Here is a 23,506-nt window from a genome sequence, read left to right as displayed (position 1 = left end):
AACAAAAATATATACTGTTCAGATTTTTGCTATACACACAAAAATAAGGTTGAAATTTTGCATTTTATGCATTTTTAAACATTTAAATAGAGCACAATACGCAGAGTAGAACTGATCTTTTTTAAGTGCACAGCACTATGAATTTTGACAGAGACATGCAGTCGCGTAACCACGACAATCGAGATGGAGAGTATTTCCATCACCCCCAAAGTCTTGTGCCCCTTTGCAGTTATTCCTCCCCCACAGTCCCCACCCCTGGCAGCCACTGATCTATCTCCTTTCCACCCTTCGCATTTTGACTTTAGACTTGAACACAAATGACTAACCTGCAGGGTGTCTGCGAGAGAATTTATCTACTTTGTTTTTACATTCTTCCTGTGCCCTGAACTTGAAACAGAACCCCTGAGGCAGTGAATGTCTAAGGCAAACGGGATTCAAGGCAGACCTTACTGGGGTTTACTCCAACTTTTTTAGGAATCTTGGGAGATGCTGGGTCACACAGCAGCTGGGGGCGAAGCGAAAGCAGCAGATGCTGTTCTGGAGCCCTTACGATGCTGTTTAAAATTATGTGGTTATGTAGACACGACCGTGTTGAGACTCTGATGCCCCAGATGCGTGAGGAAATCAGTGTAAAAGCCGAAGCACAAGGCACGGAGGGACAGTGGTCAGGGCGTGGGTCCCCGTACCTTGTACTAGTCCCACCTCGGTTCCCTTCCTTCCTGTGACTTAGAACGTACTTACCTCTGCACTATCTAAGCTAATTTTATGCTATTATTTCCCCAATATAACTGGGTAGTAATGGAGTTGTGTATGTTTCTTCATTGAAATTGTTCATCTTAAAGAAATACTTCTTGGAAGAAAATAATTTTCTTGACATAAAAGGCATTTAGCTCAGTACCAGACACGGTGAACGCAGTGAAAATACAGGTGAAGGATACTGATCCTGGACCCACGGGGTCCGTTTGCCTGCGAGCATCACAATCCAGTAAGACATGAACAAGCTCACATGGAGGGTTTATTTTTAAGATGTCACCCATGCCCAAAGTCACAGGTGAGCTAATGCTCAAAGATCTGGCTTCACGATAGCTTCCAGGGGATAGGTGATCTAGGGGAAAAATCATGAATCATGGAGACTAAGGGAGTCAGGTCATGGTCTCTACCGATTGGTCAGTAAGCACTAGGGGAGGAGGTAGCTGGTCAGTCCTGAGCCAGCCGTGGCATCCCTTTGTGGGTTTTTGCCATCTTTCTGGGCCTGAATGTTATCTCTAGATTGACTGAAACTCTGCCTCAGAGGCTTTATTTCAAAGATTATTTAATGCGGACCAGAATCATTGTCCTGAGAACTTAATGATTAAAGGAATGGGGGAGAGAGAGGGAGGCAGATGAGTCGAGCTGCTGGATGGGGCCAGTTTGAATCAAAAGGAAGGAGAAAAGTTCCTATGAAGGATGAAGTTTCTATACAGAAGCAATAGGACCTCACTACCCATCTTTGCACTTCAGGGCTCTCATCCGTGAACTGCTGTAAAACGATAACTACACCCTCTCTATCTCTGGCGACCTGTCACAGGGGCATGTGAGAAGAGCCCACTACTCTCATTTTCACCTAATTGACATTATCGTGCAGGACTCCACAGAGGAACTCTTACACGTTTGATCCATAGTAATAAGAACACAGTTAAAAGTTTATTGTAGCCTTCTTTGGAGCTCCAAACTCATAGTCAGCCTCATTTACAATTTAATTTACAGTTTTGCCTTCAAAGTAGTTCATCTGAATGTTACAAAAAACAAGTAATTGAACTGAGTCGCAAAATAAGGAACTGTAATGCTGAAATAAACCACTAGATGGCTTCTGGCAAAGACCAAAACGGGCACCATTTTAAGATAGGGCACCATGATTTAGAAAATCTAACACAATCATGTCAAATTTCACGACTTCTATAAGAGTACATCTATCTAAAAAAAATCTAAGTACCAATGGATTTGTTTTGCAGAACTGAACAAGTGGTCTCCAAAGCTCCAATGGAAAAATAAACAGGAATATTTGAAACACTTGAAATTATAGTCATTAAAACAGTCTAGGACTGGTACAAAAAGGCAGATCAATGAAAAGAAATGGAATTTGAGACTCAGAGCACAGTCAAATAATATGGAAATGTACTATATGATAAAAGGGTCATTTTAAACAGTAAAGAAAGGATGGATTTATGTGATAAACAGCTTTGGGGTAACTAGAATAACCTGAGGAAAAATGATAGAGACACATTCAGGCTAGACCAATGATCTAATGTGAAGAATCAAATAATAGAAATACCTAACTTTGCTTCTAATATTACTCTGATATATTTTTCCTTGAAAAGGTTACAGAAAAAGTATGCATAGTATAATACAATTTGCATATATATGGATATATGTAGGTATCTCTATGGCATTTCTGGAGGGGTATAGAAGCTGGTATTGGTATCTGTCTCTACGAAGGGAATTAAAAGACGGGTGTCAGGGGTAGGAGAGAGGTGCACTTTTTACCTTCTGACCCAGGAAGACTTATTAGTTAATAAAAAAAAATTGAACACATGCCAGGAAACTAACTCCCCAAAACCTATACACAGTAGTATATTCTATAGGGTCTGAAATGCATCCAAACATATTATGTCAAGAGAACTGATTGAGTTACGGTACCTTTGAAGATATATCAGTCAGAGGCAGTTTTCTTTCAAAGACAAAACCATATGCAGGTCCTTAGGGATTCTAATCCTCCAGTACTGGTGTAAGCTACTATCTTATTATAAGGTAGTTAAGGAAGAATGTCACCTCCCTTTCGGTTTTTCTTCCAGACGTGCTACATATTTTATGGCCTGAATTTGTAGATGCACCAAAAGAAACAAAAATAAAGAGCAACTTTGATTTAAAAAGAACCCCAAAACAATACCAAAAAAGTCATTTTAATTTTTGATACATATTAAAACATTTCAGTCAGTTCTTCCTGACAGCATAACACGACAAATACACAAGACCTCAAACATGCTTGAAAATGACATTCAGCAAAGTATTTAAAATTTAATAAATAGCCATAATCACACACAAATACATTTTTCATACTCAATCATTAAGATACTAAAAGACACCTAAAGAATAAATAAACGAGAACTGACAATAAAAATAATGTGGGGCTTGCAAATCAGTCTACTTAAAACAGGGGTCTGATCTAAATGATTTCTTCATTCGTTTTTCAACGTGTAGCATGATCCCCCTCATGAATAAAATATATCGAAAGTCACTTTCTTATAATAATGCAGTCTTTAAATACAACAAAATAAATATAAAACCAGCAAAGCAATTTCAAGTTGTAATAAAAATGCCCCCCACAATCCCCAAAGCTATGGAAATATATAGTCACTGTGGTAGCAAATAATAGTATTTAAAGTGATAGTGCATGTGCACTAAACTCATCTGAGACTTGTACGATTTCAGTGCAAATCCCTAGGGTCCAATGCAAGCATAACCCTGAACCAGGGAAAGACACGACCAGCTGGAACTTATCTTGTACAACTTCTGTACATGTTTTATAAAGTTTAAGATTTAATGCATAGTAGAATATCTTCATCCTGTCCCTAAATAGAGATGAAAGAAAGAAATGACTTGGGATTTTACCATTTGGTTTGTACCATATCAGAGTATTAAAGTCAATATTAAAAAAATCTATAAAAGAGTTCTGTTTCTGCCATTAATTTCATATCACTGCATGTTCAACATAAGAGAAAAAATTTTAGACAAGGTTTTTTTCCCCTCTGACAAGCTCTTATTATGATGAAATCCAACAATATTTAGACAAATGTTATATAAATAAAAACACAGGTGAATATAAGGTTCTTCTTCCCCCTTTGGGAGCTCAACAACAACCTTAACATCTAATGTATTAAGTAACAAGATGTACTGGCAAAAGCAGAAAGGGTTCAATTAAAAGAAGCTCTTTTGTACAAATAATTTTTATAACAGGGATGATCTGACATCAAATGAGTTTCAGCAGCCATATTTCTAACACAAACTACAGTACCAGGATAAAAACAATGAGAAACCAATGGAAGAACATTACTGAACAACATGAATACATAATGCATTTTCAGCTGCTAAAATAGCAAACTCTGAAGTTCACAGAGTTACAAATGGTTCAATTTAACCATGCAGGCTAACATATAATATGAAATCACCCTGCATCTTTTTTCTGTTTAAATTAATACTAGTTTAACTGTAAAGTTACAAAACAATAAATGGATATTGCTCCAACTTGTGTACACTCTCCCTCACATGATTCGTACCTAACAAAGTAACAAAGCCTCATCATCACTCGTTTCATTTTTCAACGTTGCTTCTAAGCAAGTGTCCGGAATCTGTGCCGTGTGGACAATACCACAGCGCTCACAGGGGCCGTCTCGGTTAGCTGGCCTCACTCCAGGGTTTGTTGCAGAATACGGCTGCCTAAAGCCTTGTCCTTGGTCTGAGGGAGGATCAAGAAGAGGTCTAGAGCAGTCATTCACATCAAAGTCTGAAGCTCCATCAGAAACTGGAATTAGCATTTCAACATCATCATCTTCTTCTCTTCCACTGGCCCCGTTATCAAGCTGTCTCAAAGGACTCTGGTTCTGACTGACGGAGCTTGACCGCCCTAATGTAAAACGTACCCAACGCAGCCCCTGAGTCATACGACTTAGTGCACTTGTGAGCTGGTGTCGGGCTGGACTCACACTTGGGGGTTCCGCACTGCTCGCATCCCTTCCATTATCCGTGTGACCGCCTCGGGTGCTCTGGGTTGAGGAACTTCCACTGGCTCCCACCGTGGCTTCCACTGCTGTTGTGGGAGGGACTTTCTGGGGCAACGGAGCTGCAACCCCACCGGACGCTCCTGCCGCGTCTCTTCTCTCAGCTTCCGTGTCGGTGTCGTCTGACTCCGTGGAAAACAGACTTCTGTGAGTGTGGTTTCTTTCAGGTTCTCTGCTGGTGCTCTGACTAGAGACAACCTCGTCACCATCCGCTGAGACCAGAGCCAAAGACCCCGAATGACGTGATCTTGCAAAATTAAAGATGCGATTCCAAATGCTGCTGGATCTGCCTGCCATGGGGAGTCTGATGGAAGTGAATCCGAGCTGCGATCGCACAGCCAGCCTCAGGTTTTCCAGAACAGAGGCCTGCAAAGAGCAGACGAGACTTTTAACATAGCCGACAATGAAGTAGTAAGACTGAAAACACCTTCTAATAAAAACGTGTTGTGGCTACAAATGCTGTTGCTACTGTTGGTGTGTATGGAGGGCGAGGGAAGTTTTCCTACCTGCACAGGTTCACCCACTACAGAATCTAATCTAGAACTTGAACCACTGCACACCGGGTTTAAGATTTTCTTAACATTTCATTTCTTATATGCAACTGCAAAGTGGTCGTTAACATCAATTATAACAACAACTTATTTCAAAACCCCACATAGTGATCCAAACCTAAAAGTGCACCAAGGTCAGAACATAAAATTACTTGAGACTCTTTTAGCTAGGAAGGTAGAAGAACCTCTGCCATAATTCATGAAATGACCTACAGCAACAGCAGTGTGGAAACTAGGCCCATTATCTGTTTTTTTTTTCCCTGTTGTTGTTACATAGTGAGTAACAAGTGAGACTTGACTGACAAGTTAAACATGTGAAAATTAGATTTCACAACAGTTGATTCTCAAGGATTTTGTTGAATGAATGGATCCTGAAGATTTGTAACAAAAAGAATTAATATATTTGCTATGTGGCTCGGGAATAAAAAATTAATTAACCTATTTGTAATGTAGCACAGGAGACAAAAAAGGCTAAAGAAATAAATCTGTTTATAGCACTACACAAGGTACCTGAGACATCTGAATTCCTTCTTATCTTTAAAGATTAAGTTTTATTTTCCACAGTTCAGCATTAAGCATAAGTTATATCCTTATTCTTTGCAATTGTTGATTTTTAATTAGTACATATGGGAGTGATTTAATTAGTATATATTTCCCAACTGAAATAAATATCTCCTTTTTTCTAGATGAATGAGTTTGCAGATTATTAAAAACGAAACACACGGTATTATATACAACACTTGCTGAGCTCCATCTAGTGGCTATAGAAAAGTGGTGCTTCAATCTGGCATTTAGCACTGAAAATCGGGTATTTCCAGGGAACACTTTTTCAGATGCTGATCCAGTTTTCCACTGCCTTTCCCCCTACAGGTGAAAATACGGAGGATGTAAGAGCACAGGGTCTTCATTGCTCTTAGTGACTGCTGTGGAATTTATTTGTGATTTCCACTCAGGCCTTTCAAACAAAACCCCAGGAATATAATGCACTGAAAGCTAAGAGCCACTATGATAGGAATACTTCACAGTCTGGCCTTAGCGAGGCACAGACTGTCACTGAGAAATTCAGCCATTGGCACATGTAGATTTGCTATACAAGTGACTAAGATTTTCCGCCTATAAGCAGTACCTAATTATTAAAAAAAAGAAAGAGAACAAGTGGGTCGCTTCCCTGAGAAACTTCTGCAGAAGTTTTGTCCTCACCATGCAGCATTTGGGTGCTAAGGCTGTGTGTGCTCCCTGCACACATCCAGCACCGAACAAGAGGCGCCTCCAACAGCCCCCCTTTCATGAGCTACTGCCCACAGGATCAGCCATGCCTTTGGCTCACGTTAATACCGGCCTGGGCATTACAGTCGTCCATGGTGAAGCGAAGCTCACTACTTCCTTAAGTCTGCTTAATTTATAATGGCCAATTTAACATTAGATTCCACTAGAGGATCTCATAAATGTTTCAGGAATAATTTCATCCATTTTAGTTTATGAAGCAGAAGAAAGCATTCCTCAGAAAGCACTTCTATTTTGAATGAAATGGTAATTTAGATTATTTTCTCAAGAACTGCTCTGCCAATTTGACTCATTTGTTAGCAAAAGTTTCCAACTTGGGAGTTTAGTCTCATTAGCTGAATAAAATCTAGCTTATTGTTCTTAAATATTTTATTTTAAAGCCCTGTTGAAACAGAATTCCCTCACAAGGGTAAATTATAACCCTGAATGGTCCAGCATGTAGTAAAAATTAAACCTTACCCAAAGGGAGGTCTGACTTTTACTCTCTGCTTCTAGATGTCCTCTTAGCCCTTGGAATGCCACCTATGGTAGGAATGTTATGGCCTGGAGCCTTGAGCCAGCCACACAGTAAAAGTGGACCTCAGGTGAAGGCTCGGTTTTAGACCAACAACCAGATGCTGGGTGGAGGCTTTGGGTCGGCAGTATCAGTCAATCTCTGGATGGGTTAGACTTTGAGATCAGCCAGGTGGCAGTTAGTCATGACTACGTGGTGGATTCAGCCCCAGTAAAAACTCTGGATACCGAGTCTCGGGTGAGCTTCCCTGGTTGGCAACATGCCTTGCAAACTATCCTGCAACTGTGTCAAGAGTGACACTGTCCTGTTTTACGGGAAGAGGATAATCGGAAGAGTTTTGAAGCTTAACCATGAAACCTGCCCTATGTGTCGCTTTCTTCAGTTGGTTTAATCTGGGTCCTTTCCCTGTAATAAACTATAATCACTGAGTACAATAGCTTTCTGAGTCTTTCCAGTGAATTATCAAACGTGAGGATGGCTTTAGGAAACCCTGAACTTGGTGTTAGCAGTAAGGACTATCTAAGGTGAACTATACTCCCTCTAACTTCACAATTGGCTAAGCTCTGGAAGGGGCAGCGGTGGCGGGTGCTAAGTGGTGCAGAGAGCAGATGGGGCCACTGTCTGAACTCCTGGCTGAAAGGAGACCTTCCCCAGGGCAGAGACAGTGTGCAGAGCCTGAAGTCACGGTTTTCCCACTTTGCACACAGAATTCCAAGCAGTGAAATTTAGCAAATTACATCTACAGAAATGTTTTAAAACTACAAATTCTCACCAAAGATTTCCTAAAAGATGCAAATAAGGTAATCAGAAATCTAACTTACCAAAAAGAAAATGAGCTTCCATGTTTAACAAAATCAAATCACTGGAAAACACTGTTTGTCAATTTTTCTTAATTCTAATACCAGGAACAATTTTTATTAATGAATTTGGATGAATTTACATTTTGAATGTGTAAACCCTTACGAATTCTGGAATAATTTTAAGCAATGAAAAAAAATTTTTTTTAATCATAACCAAAATTTAAAGAATTCAGAAACATTAATAAAAAATAAGTTATATTTAAGGAAAATGGTATGAATTCTTAAACACTGTAAAATCCAGCTGTAAAACAGTTTTACCACAAGCTGGGTGAAAATGATAACTTCAGTTCAATTACCGTGAATTACTACTGATTATTCTAGCATGTTACTAATATATCACTAGCATATCAATTTTAGTATTCATTCTTAAATCTTCTAAATGTTCAGCTGAAGTAGAAAATAATTTGGAAAAGTTCACTTTTGGTTTTAATGTACTACATTAACCTAAACAGTAAAATGCTTAAGAGTCATATAACCAAATGAGAAGAATGAAAAGTATACTTTTGTATGTTGTGGTATTTGTTAAAATACAATGAAACAATTATGATTTCAAATTATCACTTTATGCTTGATTTCATGGCAAAAATTTTGAGTCGAGGGTCCTTTATTGCACATACAAGTACAGGTACCATTTTCGGAGGCACTAAAATAGAAACCATGAGCTGCAATGTACCTGGTTAGGCGAACAAACAGGAAAGTCTTCAACTGGTGGAATTAAACCCTGAGCGATCAACTGTCCGTAAGAGGGAGGGGCTTCTCTTCTTAGCAATTCTGCTTCCACTCTTGACAACTGCGTTTCAAATGACCTTTGAGGACAAATGAGGGGATAATAAAAAGGGTTTAAAAGAGGTATGATAAGCCAGATTTTTAAAAAAATCATCACTAATTAAGAAATGTGAATCTTAATACACGTGATAATTTTAAATGCTTAGTCAACCAACGTTTACTGGTGTCTACACCCCCTACACCGAGAACACGGAGATGAAGTGGTGTGGGCTCATGCGGCTTTATAATGGGAGCCTGGGTTGTTAAGGTTTAGTGGTTTAGAAATCCCATAAAAGGTAAAGACACTAGATCTTTGAGGCCCTAAGAACATAGGGAGCTTGAGGATTTAGGTGAAAGTATTTGAAAGCTCTGAGAAGACACTTTATTCATCAAGCCCAACAAATTCATTTTCAGATAAGAGCGAAATAAGTCACTAATACACTTTCTGGAGTAACTGGTTCTTGAACTCAAGACCTCAGACTCTTCACTGTGGTCTTACTGGGCAATGCACTCAAAAGCTTCCTGGCCATTTATACTTGCCCGGAGACAGATGCAGGGTGGTGCTATGACACTGGTGTCTGTGTGCATCTACAGCCCCAGCTGTCTGGGACATGCAGTTCTTCGGTGAACACGCTGTTTGCAGCGCTCCTGGGACTGCGGGCCATTGCCTCCAAACAGCTTCCCTGGGGCCTCTCTGCAGCTTCCCCAGGTTCAGTCTGTCCACCACCACACAGACGACACCTCCCCCGAAGGGTACCCTTTTACGTTTCACCTTTTCTTCCTTACTTGAGAACTCTGACGTGTGGTTCTCACGGAGCTCCACAACACAGCACTGGCCTTGTGTTCCAGGCTTATCTCCTATTAGTGGTTCACATGTATCTTAGCTCCGGACAAATTAAACCACGTGCCTACTCTCTGAGCCATGCTGGCATCCCTCCTTCCATGTGTTTTCCCAGCCGACTTTTTCATTGCAAGACCTTTTCCGTACCTGCACTCTACCCACAGATTTCAAATGTCACTTGTTCAATGAGGGCCTCTCTGATGCCCCTTCTGAGAGCAGGTATCTTTGGACTTCTACACCACTCGATTTCATAGATCTTAGAGCACGTGCATTTTCATCATCTTATTCCACCCACCAATTCCTTTCTTTGAATTGTGAACTGCCTGTGACATTGTCTCATTCACTTCCCTATTGTCCCGTAGAGCCCTATGAACACAGTATGTCCTCAAATATTTAAAATTACCGAACGAGTATTTAAAAAAAATACAGGTGAAACACAACAACTAAGAGTCGCAGCTTGAAAAATTCCTACAAAACAGATTAATCTGAAAATAGGAACTGGTAAATACAGATGGGCTATTGTCACCTCATAATTCTAAGCATTTAGACATTTAAAAAGTGTTTAGTCTTTTGAGTCTTCAGCTTTTCACGCTAATTTTATAAATCACTAACAATTATTTATTTATTTCTAAAATGACACGAAACAAAAAGACATGGCCAATCACACAGAAGCACTTGTTGCAAGTAACTGGGCCTTATCTTTACTGCTTCGAGCAGCACCGCTACCGCTTTCTCTGGATACTGACCTCCGCTCAAACATTCTCAGGGAGTAAAGCTTACAGGTGCAGCCCAGCGCAATGACGAGCAACAGGCCGCAGATGAGGCTCCCGATGACGGCGGCAGTTATGACTCTGGTGGGCACGATGACCGGGCAATTCTCCTCGTCGCTGCCATCACCGCAGTCATCCTGAGAATCGCACACCCAGCTTTCAAACACACAGCGATTGTTTTTACAGTGAAAATTTCCAGGCTGGCAGAAAAAGCAGTTTTTTTCATCTGAGCCGTTTGGGCAGTGATTCTGGTAGTTGCAGCGATCGGAACGTGGATAACAGACGCCGTTTCGGGAGCACGGGAACTCTTCCTTCTGGCACATGGTGCAGTTGATCTCATCCCTTCCGTTTGGGCAATGCCAGTACCCGTCACAGCGCTGCTGCTCGGTGTAACAGCCCCAGTTACCGCCACAGGGTATTTCCCATGGCAGACAGAAGCCATCTACTTGGTAAGTGGCATTAAATCCCCTGGCAGCGTTCACTTTGTCTGCACAAAAATGCACCCTTATCTGTCCAGAGGAAGAAACCACGGTAAGAGGCGCATGAGAATCAAAGGCAGTTAACACACGCAAGAGCTTGTGCGGGTTCTCCTCTAACCCATCGTATATTTTCACATAGTCACCGTAACCAGTCCCGTCCAGTTTAAAGTCGGTGAAGCGTAAAATGACTTTACGGTGGTCGCCAGTGTCGATTAGCCAGGTGCAATTGCTCCCAGGAGGATAGAAGTCTGGGTAATTGGGAGAATTAAAAGTACCGTAAAAATATTTTAACCACTGCCCACATGTTGGCACATCACAGTCTATCTCGTCTCCTAGGTCCAGGCAGTCAATGTTCCCATCGCATTTTAAAGACTCGGGGAGGCAGGTGTAAACTTTGGTAAACCGAGACAGACACTGGAACTGGTTATAAGCGCAGGGCTGGAAAGAGGCAGATGTTGGGGGATTAGCTTCCTTAGCACAGATCTCTTCATCGGAACTATCCCCGCATTCGTCCATGTCGTTGCACTTCCAGGCTTCCGGAATACACTTTCCATTTCCACAGCGAAACTGATCACAGGCACAGTTCGGTTCCTCTGACTTCCCTGGGGAGGCGTGGGAGGGAGGAAGGGAGGTGGAGAGGTAAGGGGACAAAAACACACTCTTTAAAAGACACGTAATAGCCAGTGACATTTTTATAATAAATGTTAAGCCCAAGGAAAAGGGTTTCGAAAATCTTGTTTTTAAAATAGGTTGAGTTCTAATGGCAAATTAATATTGGCTCACAAATCACTTAACAATTCAATTTATTAGAAACTTATTATTTATTCCATAAAGGTCTTTGCAGTTACAGCTAAAGAGAAGAAACCAATTCTGTTTTTACAGAAAGCTATTTTACCATGAACATCCAGTAAAATGATGTAAGACCCGTGAGTCAATAGGATATGCTGCCTGAACATTTATGTTGCATAAACATCAAAATGACAGACATTTTGAAAATAAGAAAAATTCATCCATGAAAATTACCTTTTCAAAACCATTTTTTCATGTTCTTTTCTAGTTGTTTACATATATATATATATTTAAAAAACCACAATATTTTGTTATGTATACACAGCATATTTTGTAAGCCCATATTTACCTAGGTTTTTGCTAAGATTAGAAGATCAACTTTATCATGTTTATGATGTTCCATGTAATCATAACACAGCACTCTCATTTTATAATTTTTCTTGTTTTAACATAACTGCAAAATACTGCATGAATCTGAACTAAAGGTATAAATTTAATGATCACAAAACTAGGGAAAGGAGACAGAAAAAACTGAAGTGCACAGAAGGTTCTAATTATCTTAGTTTACCATCATAAACACAAAACAAGGAGGTAGAGAGAGAAAACCGAACATGAGATCCCTCTAGTCTCCAAACTGACCATGTTGGGCCAGTGCTAAACCTTCCATTAACAACTCATTTATTGGTGAGCAGGGGCAGAAGAGGTGCTCCAGAAACAAAATATTGTGTTTTTAAGAAAAGAGAGAAAAATGAACATATGTTTGCTAAACACAACCATGGAATTTTGGAAGATGTGACATTATTTACAGCAAAACATATACATAACTCTAATGCTCTGAGTTAGCCCCATTTGTTATGATCTAGTCACTATTTCTGGATATCGTTAAAAAACAGCAAAAGAAGACTTCTGATGCTCCCAACTATGAAGGTGAAACCCAGAATGCCTTTTTGTAAAGACAATGGTAATCCACAAACAAAAATATATTCTGAAGTAACTTTCAGGATATGCGTAAGCAGCAGAGAAAAAGTTCTTTTAAACATAGTACATTTAAAAGCTTTTAAAAGAAAACTGAACTTTGTTTATAAAATTAATCATTTTATTAGGATTATATGAAACACCTTTTAAGACCCAGCTTTAGGGCATGTGAACCTTTAGCTTCTAATTTCTCAATCACGGCTACCATGAGAACATAAGTCTCAAATGAAGAGTGTTAAGAAGACCAGCACCCAAGTGACTGAGCAGTTAATACTGTACAATTCTGTCCAGCATCTTACTTCTTATTAAAAAACACACCTGAAAAATACGCCAATCTGAAACCCTTTCTAGAGATGCTGTCATCGGAGTGGAACCTGATCCACACGTGGTCTTGTGAGGAAATATATGGTGGTGGGATTGTTGAGCCACAAGCCCGGTAACTTTCGATGTTCTTGTATGTTTCTATTGTCAGCCAGTCCAAACTGCATCGTCTGGACCCCTGAATATCAAAGTCCTGAAAACTACAAACAAAAAGAAAAGATTATGAGTAAGGGTAATTTTGGCAAAAAAAAATCATCACAACACAATGTAACTGAGGACTTTATTATAAGTCTCTATATATTCTTCTGGGTTTCCAAACATACAACCATTTCACCATCAGAGTGTACTGTCCACTGTCAGATTCCAAAATAATGCTAAAAAACAGGTGATAACTGACACCTTTTTGATTTCTTCTCTGTGTGTGTGTTTAGGAAAGACCACTTCTAATTCAGAACATCCTAAGTTGTTCTGTGTTTGAAGCCAAAATAGCACTCTGTAAACCTACTGAACTGAAGTGCACACAGAGAAAGCCAACAGTCTCTTAGAATAGAATGCTTGCTTAGTGAAAAGTTTACAGCCCACGTTTTTAGCAGAGCAAATAGCACAAATATCAGTAAAGTAAAAATAATTAAAAGTAAACAAACAAAATTTTCAGTGAAAAGCCCTTTGAATATATTGGTTTTTTTTTACCTAAGTTACTTCATAGATGTACCTTTATAGATGTATCCCATAGTTCACAAAATATGGGCATAAGTAAAAGCAAAATGGCAAGTAAATAAGAGCACACACAGAATTAGCCACTGCTATGAAAAAGCAGAAACCAAAATACCATTTCCCAGTGATAGTTCTCACAAAAAAAAGGAAGACCTGATTTTGTCTCCTTGCCTCAGCCTTTAAACTAAGTGATAATAAAATTAATTATCCAAGGATTATAAATAGCTGGATATTTCCTCTCTAAATACTCTGAAAAACTGTAACAAAGGCTGATGAACAATTTTGTTTCCACCTTTCACTATTATCAAAAATGACTTAAAGAATCCTTAAACACACACCTCCCTCAGTACACATGAGCGACTGTTCCTCTAGGACATATTTTCTAGCAGTAGAATTGCTAGGACAGAAGACCCACTTCTACTGTAAAGATTTTAGATACTTAGAGAAATGTTTATATTAAGTCACAACTCCACGGTGTGTGTAGGGGAGTACCTTATACACCGCAACTCTGGCAAAATGAGATACTTTGTCAAAAAACCTGCTGCCAGTTAGGTCAACAAAAGATTATCATTGCTCTATTCTGCATTTCCTTATTTATAGAGATTGAAACACTTTTTCCTGTGTTCATCAGCTATTTCTTCCTTGTGAATTGCCTTTTTATATCCTTCACCCATTACATTTTTAATTTTTATTTTTATTATTTTTTAAATATATTTTATTGATTATGCCATTACAGTTGTCCTATTCCCCCCTTCATTCCCCTCCACCCTGCACACCCCTCCCCCACCATTCCCCCCTTTAGTTTATGACCACGTCTCAAGTTCTTTAGATTCTATATTTCCCATACTATTCTTGCCCTCCCCCTATTTTCTGCCTACCGTCTATGCTACTTGTTCTCTGTACCTTCTCCCCCCTTCTCCTCCTTCCACTCCCGTCGCTAACCCTCCATGTGATCTCCATTTCTATGGTTCTGCTCCTGATCTAGCTGTCCTCTTAGTTTGCTTTTGTTTTAGGTGTGGGTGTTAATAACTGTGAGTTTGCTGTCCTTTCACTGCTCATATTTTTTATCTTCTTCTTCTTAGATAAATCCCTTTAATATTTCATATAATAAGGGCTTGGTGATTATGAGCTCCTTGAATTTGATCTTATCGAGAAGCACTTTATCTGCCCTTCCATTCTAGATGAAAGCTTTGCTGGATAGAGCAATCTTGGATGTAGGTCTTTGGATTTCATGACTTGGAATACTTCTTTCCAGCCCTTTCTTGCCTGTAAAGTCTCTTTTGAGAAATCCTCTGACAGTCTGATGGGTACTCCTTTGTAGGTGACAGTCCCCTTATCTCTTGCTGCTTCTAGGAGTCTCTCCTTCATTTGAATCTTGGCTAATGTAATGATGATGTGCCTTGGTGTGTTCCTTCTTGGGTCCAAATTCTTTGGGACTCTCTGAGCTTCCTAAATTTCCTGGAAGTCTATTTCCTTTGCCAGATTGGGGAAGTTCTCCTTTATTATTTGTTCAAAAAAGTTTTCCACTTATGGCTGTTCCTCTTCCCCTTCTGGTACCCCTATAATTTGGATGTTGGAACGTTTAAAGATGTCCTGGAGGTTCCTAAGCCTCTCCTCCTTTTTTTTGAATTCTTGTTTCTTCATCCTTTGCTGTTTGGTCATTTTTGTCTTCCTTCTGGTCCACTCCCTTGATTTGAGTCCCAGTTTCTTTTCCATTACTACTGGTTTCCTGCGCATTTCCCTTCATTTCAACTAGTTTAGCCTTCATTTGTTCTTCTAATTTGTGACTAAAACCAACCAGTTCTGTGAGCATCCTGATCACCAGTGTTTTGAACTGTGCATCTGATAGGTCGGCTATTTCTTGGTCGCTTAGAGTTACTGGCTCTGGGCTTTGAGTTCTTCTTGAGCCATGTTTTGGTCTGTTAGCACCCATTATGTAGAGGGGCGGAGCCTTAGTTGTTCACCAGGGCGGGGCCACCCAGGTTGCTAGGTTGTGACGCTGTATGTGGGGGCAGGGTCAAAGGGGGGCAATGGCGGTCCCCCCTGCTGCTTCCCGCAGCTGGGGCCTTTGCAGTCTTTCTCACTGCTCGCTCCTTCATCTGGTTTATCTGAGTGCGAATGTGTGACCGCAGTCAGCCAGCCACCTTGAGCCCTTACTGGGTCTGCCCCTCGCAACCCCATGCCTGGGATCTGCCAACCGCCTTGCACCTGGGTCGGTCTGACCGAGTTTTCCTGCGCAACCCCGTTCCGCCAGTGGCTGACTCCGCCCCTCTTACCGGTCTGGCTGAGGGTTCATTGTGGTCGGACTTGGGTATAGTTCAATTTTCTGTGTTTTAGTTGCGTTTTTTTTTACTAAAACTTTGTTGTCTTTAAACTTGGTTGTGCGAGGAGGCACAATGTTTCCGCCTACACCTCCATCTTGGCTGGAAGAGTACAATTTTTTATTTTTAAAAGAGCTCTTTATGTAGTATAAACATGTACCTATTTAGGGTGTGTCTGTCACAGGAAACACACACACGCGCACATTCTGTCTAACAGGCATCAGTGGGGAATAAAACGGCGCCTCTCCCTGTAGTTTTGCATACACTTCTCTTAAGACTAAATGCTGCTGAACACCTTTTCACGTGCTTATTGGCCATTGTTATTCTCCTGCAAAGTGTTCAAGTCTTTTGCCCATTTAATAACATTGAGTTTTCAAGTTATGAAAATTCCTTTTTATGTTCTAGAGTCAAGCCCTTTGGTAGATATGTATATTGCTAATTTTTTCTTCTAGCCTATCTGGATTGTCTTTTCATTTTCTTAATGGTATCTGTCAATAAGCACAAGTTTTGAACTTCGGTTTTAATAGAGCCTAATTTATTATCTTTTCCTTTATGTTTAGTGCTTTTATTGTCCTCTCTAAAATACCTTTGCCTACCTTAAGACCCCAAAGATACACAGTAATGATTTCTCATAATATTTCAGAGTTTTAGTGTTTACATTCACCCCTAGGATTTCTCTTGAATTAATTGTTGTATCTTTTCAGTGACAGGTTGAGATTCTTGTACTATTTTTATTCTATTGTGCAATTAAATGACTGTCTAATCATCCTGAACTTGTGGAGGTTTCATTTTACAGTTAGTGAATTGTTAGTGAGTTCACATTCATCCTTACTGAACTCTTAATTTCAGGATGTTATTGGGTATGAATCCAAATTCATCAACTTTTTCCAGAATTCAGGAAATCATCCTTTAGATGTGGGGTGCGCTTCCACTCTATTCTGCATTTCAGTCTTGTGCTTGTTTTTTGGGCAGCTCACTTGTGAAACCCCATGGATCCAACACACGATCGGAAGCAGATGGCTGCCTTCCACGGAGCCTCCGCTACGCCTGCAGGAATTTTCAAGTCTTACAGCACTGAGCTGGTAAGCTGCAAATTCAATTTTGAGGCTGGACTTTTAGTTTAAAAGATAAATATCTCCAAAAATTCTAGTTTTATGCTGAAAAGAGATCCAATGTTTGGAATCCCTATGGTAAAAAAATCCTATTCTGTGTACACATGTATACTTAGCCATATTGCAAGAGAAAAATAAGCATACTGCTCAGATTCCAGCACTGATACATTTGTAGAAGGCCAACCTCAAAGGCACATCTTTCCGATCGATCATGCAAGAGAATCACATTCTTCACGGGAACAGAACGGGCTCCACAAGCTCAGCTCCAAGGTTCCAGAAGGTGTGGCTGGGGCTGAAGGGACCATGGGAAACAATCCATACGGTCCCCCTGCCCCCCGTTTTATGACTTCCGCAGAAAAAAAGGGGATAGACCACCGTTGTGTTTCTCACAAGAGAACTGTTCTCTCATAATGAATATAAAAAAGATACAAAAGCGGGCTAAATTTATAATTGCAATCTAATTCTAAACTTCCAGGATTCTTACCTATAAATATGTTATCAATGAAGAACGTTGAAGATGCCTGCGTGCTGTTGCCGACTGCTGTCTCTGTGAGAGAGGTGGCCTTCTCATTTGTGTTCCTGCTCCAACTCCAGCTCTGTGTAGCCACACTGTTTTGTCTCCCCTCAGGCAAACTGTTTTTTCTGACAGCCTTGATTTGATTTCCATAAGCAAGCAACAGCTAGTTCCACTAAATATTTCCTCCTTAATATCTCATTCCCACAGTTTTTCTCTGCAATTTTAAATGTTTTTTAAAATAAATCTTAATCTTTCATATTTATTCTTAGAATATTAAACTTATGGCTATTTTCTCTAGGAATAGCTTCAACTTTGTATTCCTAACAAGTGTTCTTTTGTTTCAAAGCTATGAAAATGGAGGTTTTTCTAGACGTAGTATTTACCCACCATCGGCTTGATTCAAGTTGCATACATACATGTATATATGTACATGGACATACCCTATTATTGTTTTAACTCATTAAGGTAGAGGACGTTACTAATGTGATCGACATTACAGGCTGGATATCCCATGGCCAAAGATTATACTCTTGAACCTAATAAGCTATTTTGTAAATGTGTGCCTTTTGTTAAAAAGTAGCCTAGAAAAATATGAATGACTCAGTGCCAATCCATTACCACCAGTAGGAAATACTTAAACCCATGCTGTAATAGCAGGGAAAGAATGGGCCGCTACTCTTACCCTTAAGATGGTACTAATAACTGTAACTTATTACACTTTCTGAAAATCACCTTTTTAAATGTTCAGTGATGATACTGGTAAACGGAATTATTTTGTAATAAAATAATATATAATAATAGAGAAAGATGCGAGAATTACCTTATGGTAATAATTTCCCCTGGGTTTGCCCTTATGAGCCAGCTACAGTTGATCTTGGCGGGATACTCAGAAGGCCAGCCTGGGCTTGTGATTATTCCACTTGGTGCTCGAATTTGTTCTGGAGTCTCTCCACAGGCTGGAAGATAGCCAAAGCAATCTTAGCTAATTATTATACTTTAAAAGAAAGCATTAAGTAAATCAGTGTTTTTAAAAAAAAACCCAACACTGCAGACATCAAATCATATACAATAAAATATGGTATTATCAACTTTAAAAAGCTTCCATTATTCAAATGAGACACTTTATTTTCCTTCCTTTCAGTTAAACTATCATATCCTAATTAAGTACACATTTTGGGGAGGCACAGAGGTTTTCAAACCGGATCTCTGAATAACAGTTTAAGAGTCAGAATTGCTAGCTTTAGCCATGGAGATCAATCAGTTGCTCCATCCACCCATCCATTCATCTTTTTTCAAAACTCCCCTTTTACACTTATTTTATTATACATTACTTAGAGTTGAGTATTTACTGAATTACTGTGTTTATATCCTTAGGAGTACTATTTTATTTTTTTGGATACTTTAAATAAAAGACTTCATATAAAGTCTTCTAAAAATTATGGGAAAGCATATATATAAACATAATAGCAAAAAGGTGGATTATTAAAGTTAGTGGATAGTCGAATAAAGACAGCCAAACATTATTGCAAAATTACTGCAAAGTAGTTGTATAACTTATTTTTAATACTTCTAGACTGTATTACAGGGTCATGAGTAATTCCTATATTATTTTTTTAAAAAGGCTTGAAATACACCATCTGTCCAGAAAAGTCCAGCCACTGTTAATATAACAAGAATGGTTTGTGTGACATTATACTAGTTAGTGAAGGCAGTAGATGACATTGAGTGAGCATGTGTACTGTGTGGCCGTCACATTCAAAATGACTGAGTGAGTAGAGCAACGGATCTGCATCAAATTTTGCATTAAGCTTGAACATTCCTCCACAGAAACTATTAGGATGATTCAGAACACTGTAGCTATGTGCAACTGGTGACTGGCAGCTTCATCACCACAGCGCACCCACTCACGCATCACGTCTTGTGCAGAGTTTTTTTTTGTGAAACATCAAATCACCCACATGACTCAGACCCCCTACAGCCCAGATTTAGCAACATGTATCGTGTGGCTTTTCTAAAAGCTAAAATCACCTTTGAAAAGAGATTTCAGACCCTCCATGAGATTCAGGAAAATAAGACAGAGCAGCTGATGGTGACTGGGAGAACTGTGTGAGGTCCCAAGGTGCCTACTTTGGACTAAGGCGTCATTGCCCTCTGTCCTATGTACAACGTTCCTTGTATCTTCCTCAATAAATGTCTCTATTTTTCATATTACCTGGCTGGATACCTTCTGGACAGATCTCATAGTCATGATTGAAACATCCTTATGTGATCTGAGTATTACAGAAAAACAGAGACGTTTGAACTAGTACCACCACTTTCCTGGATGGTGTTCTCGACTGTCTCCGGCCCCCACAGGAACACAGCTAACATTTTACGCACCCACAATTCAGCTCAACTCTGACATTTTAATCTCCTTCAACTTAATAAATTGTCACTGGGCTACAAAAACAAACATATATAATACATGTTTAAGCCCTCAGTAAAGTTTAAATTCTATTTGATATAATTTTGACAAATTGAATTATTTGATTTTTAAAGTAACAGATTAGGGGTGTCAAATCAGATGAAGAAGAGAAGCTGCCAAGGGTACACAGACAGTCATCAGAAGTGATGGGGCAATTTTCAGAAAAACAAAGTATTCACTGAATTCAAAACCACAACAGGTTAGAGCCTGCTCAGTACCACCTGTCTTCCCAAAGGTCAGAGAGCATGCCCGGCCCACCACCATTACTCATACCTAGCCAACACAGCTGAGTGAATGCATGAATCTGCAAGCAAAGTGCCTGATATAATATGTGGTCTGACATTTCATGCTTCTTGAGTTCTGCTTTCAGTTTAAAAGTTAAGTAACCCCATTTGTAGGAAGGCAAGTATCTACTACAATTATAATTTGGAATAATGAAAAAACTGTTTTTGGTAACAGAGGTTATACTCTGTTCAATTTAAATTAGAATGCTAAGAAGTGTATTATGTAACTTTAAAAACTTTTTATCTACAATGATCAAAATAAAGCAAGTGATATTGCTTAGTTAATCCTTATTTGTATAGAATAACACATTCTCTGAAAAATAAAACATACGATTTGGGTTTTAAAAGTACATCTTACTTGCAAAAACAGTATTTATGCCTAAAATGGGGCTATTCTGGAGTTAGGGTACATTGCCAAAGGGATACCGTTTTCAGTTACTTTCAGAACACAGAGATTCACAGCATAGAACATAAGGATGTATGTAGCATAGCAAAAAGCTGGCACACATCTGACTGCCAACTCACAAAACTTCCAATGCTTTTTTTGTTGTTAAATTTTATCAAGGGTAAAATACCCTGCACAAAAAATTAAATTAATGCATAGTCCTTTAGAAAAAGAATAATTTTAAACAAATGTCACTCAATTTTAAGAGCTTATTAATAATAAAGTACTATAGTTTTGCTTCTAACTATGCCTGAATACAGTGGTTTTCAACCTTGTTCACTGCATGGCACACATAAAGTAATTATTAAAATTCTGCGACACATTGAAAGATATATTTTTTGCCTGTCTGACAAAAAATAGGTACAATTTTGATTCATTCATACCAGACAGCTTGTTGTGTTGGTGTTGTCATTTTTTTAATTTGACAGTCTAAAGGAAAAGAGGTCAGTGTCCCTGACTAAATTAGTCGGATGTTGCATGTTTTAAAAACTCCTACAATGCACCAGTTGAAAATCGCTGCTGTAATGAAATATCATCACAGTAATGAATGAAAAGGTATCCTAAATCATTCATAAGACTTTTTTCTTTCTTTTTGTCTCTTGTCAAAGCTTTCTGGAGTTGTATACTGAAGAAATTCTTAAGTTCATGAAGATACAATCATCACTCCTCTCCCAAGTGGAGAAAATTACTTTTCATAAGAAGCTTCATCTACATTAGAGAGAATAATAAATTTTGAGTGCAATTATATTTAACTTAGAATCATAACACCATACTGAGATACCAGTACTCAAATACTCATTAGCTGATTTAACAGCAATAAGATACATACAAAAACTAGGTGGGAATAATTTATAAAAAAGCAGACAATTGTTAATTTTAAATAAATGAACAGACTAGTCATAGGAGAAAAATTGAAAGAATTATATTAGGTTTTATTTTAAAATTTTTCCCCTCGAATACCTGATAGACCCATAGGTGGTGCTCTTATATAAAAAACTAAAGAACTTATGTTTTGGTATGAATGCTCAAAATACTATTATGGATATTTTCACACAACTGCTTAAGGAGAATCCATCTCCCAGAAAAAAGAATGGTCATTTTAAAATTCAGTATTTTACATTTCTAATTCAATAGGTAATTTAAAAACAAAACTATAATAATATTTCTCCCTTAACTGGCTATAAATATACATATTTTGATATATTAATTTTGCACATTTGCAACATGACTGAATTTGACATTTTGTTTCAGACCCAGCCAGAGGCTTTTAATCACGCGTTTCTGCATGTAGAATGCATTAGGGGTATGCAGGTACTCTCTAGTACAGTTGTAACTCCCTCCCTTCTCTACTCAAGAATACATTCCAATGTTAAAAGAGTAAGATTAATGCTTGCAACCATTGAAAAGAACTTTCCCTCCCTTTTGGATTGATAATTTTCCCCTATATACTGGTAGATTTGGAATCAGAAGACCTAGACTTAGTGGCTTTGCTACAGAGCAAATTACTAAACCTTTTTGGGCCTTGGATTCCTCATGTATCAAACTACACAGTTGCTATCTGAGTATCTCTAAGGTCTGTTTCAGCCTTAGACCATGCCCCTCCTTCCCAACCATGATGATATATTTCTAATTTCTGACAGTTCACCAGGATGCACTGTTACATTTTTCTTTATTGTCTCTTTGCATTTTTTCTTTGACCCAATGAAATCAAAATTCCAATTCTTAATCCCATAAATACCCCATAAGAAGGCAAAGGCCATTGCTGACCGCACTGCAAATCCACTGGACCCTCAGATCTCTTTAGAGCACTGGAGTGATAATTTTTCTGACACTGCACTACCGTGACGTTGCTCACACCACCTCTTCTGGCTCTCCTAACTCCTGTGTTAGTTCCTTGGCGTCAATCTGCCTTCCTCAGTCAGCTCCTGATATGCTGGTGTTCATATTGCATTCCCAAGACTTCTGCTCTTATTCTCAATGGAAAATCTCTCTCACTCCTACACTTACAACTATGCCTTATAGTTCACGGATTTAAAATATCTAACCTAGAGACTTTGCATAGTCAAATGCCCAATGGACCTTCCAACTTCCAATTCAACACAGCCAGACCTGGGTGTTTCCCTAATTCTTCTTTGTTCTACATAGTAGTTCCCTCCTATCTGTGGTTTCATTTCCATGGTGTCAGTATCCAAGGTCAAGCAGGGTCTAAAATTATTAAATGGGAAATTCTAGAAAGAAAGAATTTGTAAGTTTTAAATGGTGCGTCATTCCGAGTGGTGTGATGAAATCTTGTGCCACTCTTCCCCATCCCCCCGGGACGTGAATCATTCCTTTGGCCAATGTGTCCGTGCTGTTTACGACACCCGCCTGTCAGTCGTTCAACAGCCACATCTGTTATCAGATCAACTGTGGGGGTGGGGCAGAGAGAGGGAGGGTCAGGCACCAGTCACATCACTTTATGACAGTATACTGTTATAACTGTTCTACTTTATTAGTTATTGTTAATCTCTTACATGCCTAATTTGCAAATTAAACTTTATCATAGGTATATATGTATAGAAAAAGAATGGTATATATAGGGGTCAGTACCATCCGAGGTCTTAGAATGTACTGCCCACAAGTGAGGCGGGGCCTACCTACTGTATTCTGAATCTTAACGGCTGAATCTTTAACTGATGATGCCTTC

At 39.1% G+C, this 23,506-nt stretch overlaps 1 protein-coding gene across 2 annotated transcripts in view; it reads right to left on the bottom strand.

Annotated features, from left to right (window-relative positions):
• Positions 1-1,681: 1,681 nt before the first annotated feature.
• LRP12 (LDL receptor related protein 12) overlaps positions 1,682-23,506 on the bottom strand; it is a 70,771-nt gene continuing 48,946 nt past the window's right edge. For both annotated transcript variants that reach the window (XM_037133364.2, XM_037133363.2), the window contains 5 exons: positions 18,448-18,583; positions 12,961-13,163; positions 10,376-11,480; positions 8,697-8,829; positions 1,682-5,180 (listed from right to left, as the gene is read on the bottom strand). In XM_037133364.2, coding sequence (XP_036989259.2) covers positions 4,314-5,180; positions 8,697-8,829; positions 10,376-11,480; positions 12,961-13,163; positions 18,448-18,583 — 2,444 coding nt within the window. In that variant the 3' untranslated portion in view covers positions 1,682-4,313. The remainder of the gene's footprint in view (positions 5,181-8,696; positions 8,830-10,375; positions 11,481-12,960; positions 13,164-18,447; positions 18,584-23,506) is intronic.

Source organism: Artibeus jamaicensis, unplaced genomic scaffold (assembly GCF_021234435.1).
Source record: "Artibeus jamaicensis isolate MK-2021 breed Jamaican fruit bat unplaced genomic scaffold, CSHL_Jam_final scaffold_916, whole genome shotgun sequence".
Taxonomy (NCBI): domain Eukaryota; kingdom Metazoa; phylum Chordata; class Mammalia; order Chiroptera; family Phyllostomidae; genus Artibeus; species Artibeus jamaicensis.
This window is presented reverse-complemented; position numbering and strand designations above follow the sequence as displayed.